The sequence below is a fragment of the Barbus barbus genome, assembly GCF_936440315.1.
Source record: "Barbus barbus genome assembly, chromosome: 18".
Taxonomy (NCBI): Eukaryota; Metazoa; Chordata; class Actinopteri; order Cypriniformes; family Cyprinidae; genus Barbus; species Barbus barbus.
The window spans coordinates 15,849,204-15,858,640 of NC_136746.1; the positions used below are offsets into that span (position 1 = coordinate 15,849,204).

The following is a 9,437-nucleotide window of genomic DNA, read 5'->3' on the forward strand; positions in this document are numbered from 1 at the left end:
ATTCAACAGGAAAACAGATTTAAAATTTTAAATATAAAAATACTCAATACTCTAAGAGGTTGATTGATATTTCTCTGAAGTAATAATGTGTTTTTAAAAAGACCGATACTAGTAAAATCTGTATACTAAATTTGTTAAATAATGTTCTTGGTCCTCTGCCAGACAGAGTTTATTGTGTGACCAAAATACCAAAAATAAAAATTCTATACATAATGCAGGTCATGACATGCATCTACATACTGAAATACACAGGGACTCTTATTTTGAAATATCTATGGCCTACTACTTCCAGCTGCTTATTATAAAAATGAGGGAGACAAAAATGTGCATGTTTTCAACCATCTATAACATTACAATATAAACACCATAACGTAAACAATGTCATAATTCATCAACAGTAGATCATGAGTAATCGCTTGGCATAAATGCACGCCATTCATTGATTGTAGAACGCACAGTGTTTTGACTTTGAATGTTCAGCCCTTACATTTATTTAATTCAAATCACAGCCTTTTGAAGTTTAAAATCACATTTGGCTGTGTTACGAATCCTGTTTTTTCATTCCCAAATATAAGACCTCTTAAAATGATAATTGAGACTTATGACCATAAATTTGATAAAACTGAATTAAAACATTTTTAAGAACACACTGTGATCCTGCAAATATCACGCTATAAATATCCAGTGCAATCTGTTTCTGCCTAACATCAGGTAGTTAAAAAAAGAGCACCAATTCATCACAGCGTTCACGACAGCTAATTCAGAGACAACGACTGGCTGTGGGACCAATTTATGTGCGTTTAAGCACAACCGAACCCCCCATAGCTTTTACAGCAGCCCTCTGAGATATGGGAAATATGTTTCTGGTGAAGATGCACAAGATGTTTTATGTGAAGATATCTAGGCTGTCTGAATCACGACAAAAAGGCAGTTACATCTGGTCATTATAAAACAGTAGTAACATGAGTGTTTGATGGAAACCTCGTTTTCTCACGCAATCGATACAGTCTCAGCTAAGTGCAGCTCTAATGATGTTACAGTACGTCCAGGGGACCAGATAATATTTCCAAGGATCCTGAAGCTCTTTGAAACTCGAGAGTTAAGGCATATTTGAACTCCACTAGAAAGGTAGATGTGTAAAAAAAAAAAATAATAAAACAGTGGCACTACCACTTTGTGTTGCTTTTCAATGGATTTTTGTTTAACAATTATTACTAAAGTCCACTTCTAATGAGTTTGTGCACAAAATAATTGTTTTACATGACTATTTCGCTCTCTCTGACTCTATAAAATGAAACCGCCTGTCTTTTACTAATTATAATACCTTTCAAAAGTTTGGGGTCAGTAAAATTACTTTGGTTTGAAAGAAGTGAATACTTTTATTCAGCAAGGACGCATTTAATTTGATCAAAAACCAACAGTAAAAACATTTTTCACAAAATATTTCTACTTCATATAAATGCGGTTCTTTTGAACTTTCTATTCACCAAAGAATCCTGAAAAACAATCACAGTTGTGCTGCTTAACATTTTTGTCAAAACTGTTTTTAACATTGACAATACTAAGAAAATCGTGTGACACTGGAGTAATGACTGCTGAAAATTCAGCTTTGCACAATAATAAATGAATAAATTACATTTAAAAACAGTAATTTTTCACAAAATTACTGTTGTACTGTACTTTTAAAACTTGTGTGCTATGTCTTCTTGACATGTAAAAAGACTGGACTGAAATGATTATGAAACTTGTTATAAATAAAATTCAGACCGGGTAAGTTGGTGAACACTGAAGAGGCATTGTTGAGGAGCAAATGTGGGTGGTCGAGCATTTTTCCTACATCAAAAAGTAGCCCAAGTTAGCAAAACTGTTCTGCTGAATTCAGAACTTCTACAGTCCTTTTATCGAGAGAGAGAGGGAAAAGAGAGTAGAGTACAGTACATTAAACTGGCGATGGAAAACTTAATGTGGACATCTTACCAGGCATTTTACAGCTTATAAACAATTCTTACAAATGAATCCTAAACTGCAAAGATGCAAAGTAAAACTGTAAGAACCGAATGGTTTTGCTAAATATATGCAACACATTATTTGATACAGAAAGCGGTGAGTGGCCAATTTATCAGAGGAAAAAATAAGTGCCCAGATATTCCCATTTGTGTCGTCAGCAAATATGATGTTCCTTCAGATGCCCACTCAGCAGTAAATGATTTTCCCCTGCGAGACCTTTCAGCTTAAACACAAGTGTGACTGTTACAGATGATGAGATTCATAACACCCAAGACCACTTTCTGCATCTAAGAGGACAAGCTCATTCTCCATTTAAACTACTCCTTTATTTTCCACTTATACATTCAGCACTCTACTCATATTGTCAATCCTGCCTTGACATCTCTGACAGCCATTTAAGCCCCGAAGACAATCTGCAACTTTGCCACCTCAAGGACACTGTCACCGACAGACAGATGAGGATGAAGTTTTGAAAGATTCCCTGATTTGCTGGGGAAGTGCTTTTTATGCATTTCCCCTATTCCCCCATTTCCCATATTGTGCTGTGTAAGCATCTCTCATCAAATGACAGGATTCTCTTTATGAGAATCCAAAATTAATTTAGCACATTAATTTTGACTGACTTTATCACAAAGAGGCACAGGCACTGTTCTTCACATTCACTATGTGTTGTAAAGTAAGGCATACTACATAATAAATTAGGCAATGGAAAAAAATGCTCAGTGTAACATGAACAGTCCGTTATTAGTGGAAAGGGTGCTTTAATACTCAACAGAGCCAAAGGAAATGGGTTTAATTAGATTTTGTGCCGAGCAGCATGAGTCTAATGTTCAGATATGTGAGTAACTTCACTTTAAATAATACTTTTAATAAACGTAATTCAACCATGAAAAGTGTCACCACACATTGGAAATTGACTTCTTAAACTAAACTGTAAATCTACTCAAATAAGAGAATTGAGTAAATCCTATAAAATTAGACATCAGTTTTAAAATTCAAGAGACTTTAAAAAAAAAAAATTCCCCAAATTTTTGAACGGTGTACAAAAAAAAAAGTATTATACTGGTTTGAAATACAAGATGTGAACATTGTTCTGTGTAGCAGCATCCGCAACACCACAAATACAATCAACACTAAAAAACACACTAAATCCGCTTTCTCACCACCTTGGGTGTGCATTATTTTCTAATAATTCAACAGCAATTATTCCTTACTTAATTTCAACATTTACCTATGCAAAGCATTCTAGGACCTGAAAATCTCAAACAAATAAAGATGATTCAATGTTGTCCTTATGCAAACAAATTAAGTAAACCTCTATTACACTAATTAAACTGATTGCGTGTAATGAAAATAAGTCGTGAAACAAATTCAGTGACTGAGTTGAGCATTAGCTCATTTCAATGAAGTGAACTGAACAAGAAGCAAAGCTTGTTTCTTGAGTGTTAACTGAATGAGTTGAGCTAAAAACTCAACCGGGACTTACTGGTCATGTCTGGTGTCAGGGACACTGCGGTCCATTCTGAGTTTGTCGCTCTCAACCTGGTTGAACTTGTTGCGGGCGTAGGGATCCTGCCCTGGCCTCACCACTGTAGCTCCCACGTACAGGTCCTGGTCAAAGTCCTGCCACCTAACCTTCCCTGAAAAAGTGACAAAAATTATTAAACACTGGATATCAGAGAAAAAAAAAAAAAGAACATCTAGATCTTTGCAACAAAAAAAGATAAAATAAATAGTTTTTCTTGTCATTTCCATTACCAAAAGGCTGCCTTTTACCCAGTGTACAAATAAATCAAATACTGTGGATTGATTGCTTTAACATACTGAGTAGACTACTTTCCATTTGAAAAACTCTGAAACTATCAATTTGTCAGTAAGTACATGTCCAAAGACGCCTAACATCAGGCTTGTCATTTACCAAAGAAAAATTTCCACATAATAATAAAAAGAACAAAGGTGTACTCTGTTTTTGAATGAAACACTCCTTTTTCTTAGAAACATCTTTTTTTAGCCAAGACAAAAACCCTGAATGTACTACTGCCCATTATTACATTATAAATCAGTCACCCAAAAGAACGTGAAAGGAGCTGTCTAGACATCTTTAGTTGATTACATCCCAGGTGAATCTGTCAAAGACGACATTTGCCAAATGATAATATATGAGGATATTTGCCAAATGGAGCCCTTCCATAACAGCCTGCCTTAAATGATTTCCCAACCACAAGCTTAGCTTTTCCTCAACAAAAAGACTTATTTTTCCATTTTGATGTTAGCCCACGTTAACATGTCATTGAGTTAAACGGCAGAGATGGCTACGATGATACTTAGACCTCAGAAACATGTGGCAGAATTCGATTATGTTATCTATCATTACAAAATACTATAAGCAATTAATTTAGCAGGGCTCTGGCAAACGTCTTCTGCATTATAATTAGGCTGACCTGAGTGAGAATTACATGCCACTGATGCCAGCTATCCAGCAGAGCGCTAACATCGATTCAAAGGCCAAGACCACTGCCACGGGAATTGTTAATGAACAAGGGACAACATTTCAAATTAGGAGCAGAACCGAAAGGAAAAACCAAACTCTTAGATATGGTCTATAGGTCTTAACCACTTCATTATACACTACACAGTGTTTTTATCATGTTCATTTCTATAAACATCTAGTAGTATCATGTAAGCTTTTCGAAAGCTTAAACTAAACATAATTATTCATTTTAATAAAACAACAAAAACACAAATACAAACAAAAAAGCAGTTACAGTGTGAAATTCAAATAGGAGTACATTTTGTTTTGTTTTGTTTTAGAGCGTGTACCCTTGTCTTTAACTACTCTACACGTCCCAATGGTTCCAAACCAGAATCCTTAAGGTGAAATCAAATACTCTGAAGTGCATTAACCGGTGATCATTTGTCAACATTATCAAACCTATAAATGTCCCTGAAAGGTACTAAAGGTGACCAGTGCTTAGTCCTGCCAATCAATCGTGTTGAACATGCAAAGACAGCATAACAAATTAATTCAAGCAGATGAAGAGTCTCTGTTCAAGGCATTTGGGAGAATTCAAAAGTTCAACTTTCATCAGCAAAAAATACTGGCACTTTACTATTACGCTGCACACTAGAATCGGGTGAGTTCTTTGTAAAAAGCAAGAGTCAGATAAATCAAAATGCATAGGTGTCAATAGATTAACGTTACGCTCCGTGCACAACAGTGATGTAATCTAGGATGCATGAGTTAATGAAAGCGGAGGTTAATTATTCTGAACTGCAATGCACTGATCCACCAAAGGGTGACAGCCACATTTATAACAGCCCTGTCACACAATTTAAAAGTTCACCTTCTGCGATGGCTGGGACAGAACGATTAGAAAAAGGTCATCTCTATAACTCAGGCCTGTAAATTAGGTCAAATAGATGTCCACAGAAAGCTAGAGTAAAGAATCAAAGTCTGGCATCGCCAATACAATGTACAACACCCAGAAAAAACACAAACTCTCCTTGTGCGAGGTCGATAGCGTGTCCCACAGAAGAGGACTGTAGGGGCTGTCATCAGACTAATTAGCTGCTCAACGGAGAACAGAGCATCTCAGCTGCGACCTCCACACTTCACTTGACACTGCAAGATTCTAGACAAAGTGCTCTCCGACACACAGCATGCACATAGCCGGGGAGCAGGAGGAAGAGTGTGAACATCACCACTTTCCAGGCCGAAATACAACATGGTAACGTGATCTATTCCTCAACCCTAACCACAGTGAGCACATACTTCATGCTTGGTTACAAAATTTAATATACATTTAATATTACTAAAAATCATTTTTTATTCCAGACCTACTTGATTTAATCGGTGCACCAAACAAGTATTCTAAATAAATGTTAGATCATGATCAATCACAGAATCCAAAAGAACTTTGGATGGAATAAAAATTGTACTATTTTGGCCATGATTTCAATACAAGTTGCAGTAATGTCCCCTTATCATTTATAATTTTAATTTACTGCCATACATACTCTCTTCTATCATATCAACTACTGCAAATATTTTTTAGGTTCTTTCAACTTTACTTAAAATGGACAAATTTCTTTGTGTCTGGATCCAACCCTTAAATGATCTGAGATGACCGAACATCTGAGAAAAGATAATGCCAACCCCTTAGAGGACCTCAGAGGATGCCAACGCTCAGACAACATACAGAATTACCAAATTTTGCCATAAGTTAAATATATTAAGGTTCTGCAATATATAAATATATTGTGGAAACTTAATTTTCTGTCGAGCTGCTTTGCAACGATTTGTAGCGTAAAAAGCGCTATACAAATAAACTTGAACAAATTTTTCACTGAAGTATATATACTTTTATATGTGTGTGCTGTGTCTTAAAAGTGTTTTTTAACAGTGCCTCTGAATTATAACCTGAACCAATCATTCAACTCACTTCCTAAGTGATACAGGTTATTGCTTGGAAATTACCTGAGAATGAATGAAAATGCTAATTGTATGTAACAAAGTTTTTATTTCCATGTTCCTCGAAAGGAAAAATCAAACAGGAACAACATGAGATGAGCAGATGGCAATTTTATGCACACTATCACTTTAAATCTGTTCTCTTAATTATTACAGATGAAATCAGGTACTCCTGGGTGAGTGTTGTGCTTCATGGAAATCTTTTGGGTGACCTAAATTACAAGAGTAACACAGGGAGACAAGAAACTACTGATGATTCCCTGAAACAGTGCCTGGGAGAAAAACAACAGACAGCAAACATTGTAATGCATGCGACGACACATGAATGTAATCTGATGTTTATGACAAATTTAATAGAGCAGCTCTCCATGGACCCCAGTTCCACAGCGAATGCATGACATAGAAACTAATGAGCTAAATAAATAATGCATTTGTAACCTTACTACAATACTGCTTTTAAATGCAGCAAGTCTATAAAAAGCACATGTTAAGGAGTACATTACCAAAAGGGAATAAAGTGTGAAGACACAGAGTTCTTGTCTTCAGGCCAGTTATAAAGCCTCCCTCAAATCACTCTCATGCATTTTTAGGTGCCCTCAAGTGAAATTTCCTACACCTACTTCTGCAGTAAACCTCAGGTTAAGTTCTGTTTACGGGAGAAGAAAACCTGATGCCCTGTTTTGCGCAAGCTGTTCATTAAAGTCCATCTTTGAGCGTTTCCCTGAGAAGAAACACTCCATTATTCATCTGGGACGGAAAAAGAAAACTTGAATTATGAGAGCGGGCTAATCCTGACATGAGCGGGTTATGCACATGGGTTGTCAGCTTGGCTCTTACCTGGAGGAAGGGTCTCTAGGCTGTGGGCTTTGTCATCTGCATTGCTGTGTGATTGAATTCTGTTTGAATTAATGCCACTCCAGTCATCCTGCCAAAGAGAGGAACAGATCATGAGCATAAAAAGCCATATTGCAAAGGTTAAAATGGCAATTGAACAACAAATTAAAGGAGTAACCGGTTATGAGCAAGCAGTTACGGCTGTTGTAGCAAGTCAGTGGTGCTGCATTATACTGCCTTTGGTACTATAGTAAAACATTCATACATTTTTCTTCATGCACACTCCAAGAGGATAGAAGAGATTTTTGCCAAATTAGTCCAAACCTAAAAACTCCAGATTACTTCAAATCTAAAATATTCTACAATGAATTAGGTCCAATTTTAATAATACAAAAAAAAGTTCATTTCAGTCTAGTTGCTGTAGTAACCGCAGATCTCATGACCAGAAGCTTGCATCTCTTTTCTCCTGGTGAGTTTGATCATATCCACTCATTTTCTTTTAAGGGGAATTCTAGCAGCAGATAATCATCTGATGTGAAAACAACTCATTTTTTAAAAACAAATGGCTATAATCTGCTTTTAAAAGAACAAGTACAGATGATAACATTGGACAATTAATTTGTGTGTGAAATTATAGCAATTGTTAAATATAATCACATTACTCATTAAGAGTAATTAATATTTCACTAGAACAGGGAAGTCAAAAATCAATATTATAAAGTAAAACGTAAACTATACCAAGTGTTTCACAGTATTATTAGGACCAAATACAAACTACAACAATTTAGTGGCCAAATGCTGTCACAACATTCAAGCAAGATGAATGAAAACAACTGTGTTTTCCTATTATGGAAATTACAGTAATCTTTACGACAAGCAGAAAACCTGAGGCCCTGTTTTGTGCAAGCTGTTCATTAAAGTCCATTTTGATTGCTTTCTGATGACTTTTCTCTGAGCCTGCAAGTCTTTTAGACTAGTCTATAATCTGTAGTTATTATCATTGTCTGACTTCACCACATTTTATTATTATAGCAGCATGTAACCAAAAGATTTTGAACATGAAAGGATGAAGGAATTATATTGGCCATTTATAAAGAAATTCAACCATGAAAGTCTTTGTTCAACCTCCTTTGGTTACATGCTAATAAACAATGAAGGCAGAGTATAACTTGTGTTAAGACTAACTGGTTTTCTATTATGATTTTCATACTTCTTATACAAGGAGCTACAGCATCTAAATTGGTACCAAGTACCATGAAATTCCACTGGTTCCAACTACTGAAAGTTTGGTATTGTGAAAACCAAACAGACCATGAACGCAAGAAGAAAGCCTGAGCAGACACTATTCCCAACTAAACCAGGGCATACCACGGCCATGAGCCAACAGAAAGCTGGTGAAGATTACCCAATCTACAGAAGGCTTTGGCATCAACAACACAGTCAGTTCATTTCAGCTCCCTTGATAACAAATGTTGGAAAATACGGGTATTCTGTCAATCGTGTCAAGGCCAAGCCCATGAGTAACAAACAACCACACAACAAAACACAGAGCTAGTAATAATTCACACCTGACCCTCTGCCAAGGTTAGCAGTAAATAAATGTGCAGTCTGGACAAGCGGGGCAGATTGGGATCGCAGAGCCACTTCCAAAGCCCACTTGGACCAGCGTCTGGTCCACCAGCCCAGGACAACATGATTAAGACCACAAATGTTCCACTGTAAAAACAAATTTATAAAAACAATCACTTATGACTATTTTATACACAACGTAATATTAAGTGTTAGTGCCTCAAATCAACATGTCAGCAAAAGGAGATCAACTATGTCAAATTTGTTAGAGCCACTGACATGGATCAATGATTTTATTATAAAACAAGTAATGTTCGAATTCCCAGTGCTACAGTAACTCAAATCATCATGACGTATTTGCTGAGTTTTCAAGCAAAGCCAGAGTTTTCACTGACCCAGATTGTGATTCATGTTTGGGAATTCGGGCTCTTGGGTCAGCAGGGCGAGGGAGCAGGTGTGAGAGAATGCTGAGAACAGAGGAACGTCCTGCCAAGTTTCACGGAGCTTCCCCTCAGCAGCTGGTCGTCTTCTAAAGCTCATGGCCTATTATGAGCTA

General features: G+C 36.5%; 1 protein-coding gene across 1 annotated transcript in view; it reads right to left on the reverse strand.

The window, feature by feature from the left end:
• The window catches only part of LOC306884351 (polypeptide N-acetylgalactosaminyltransferase 2-like), a 76,341-nt gene that overhangs the window by 25,589 nt on the left and 41,315 nt on the right, over positions 1-9,437 (reverse strand). The window contains exons 2-3 of the mRNA XM_079440140.1: positions 7,316-7,403; positions 3,494-3,647 (exon numbers count right to left, since the gene is read on the reverse strand). Of these exons, the coding sequence (XP_079296266.1) occupies positions 3,494-3,647; positions 7,316-7,403 (242 nt within the window). The remainder of the gene's footprint in view (positions 1-3,493; positions 3,648-7,315; positions 7,404-9,437) is intronic.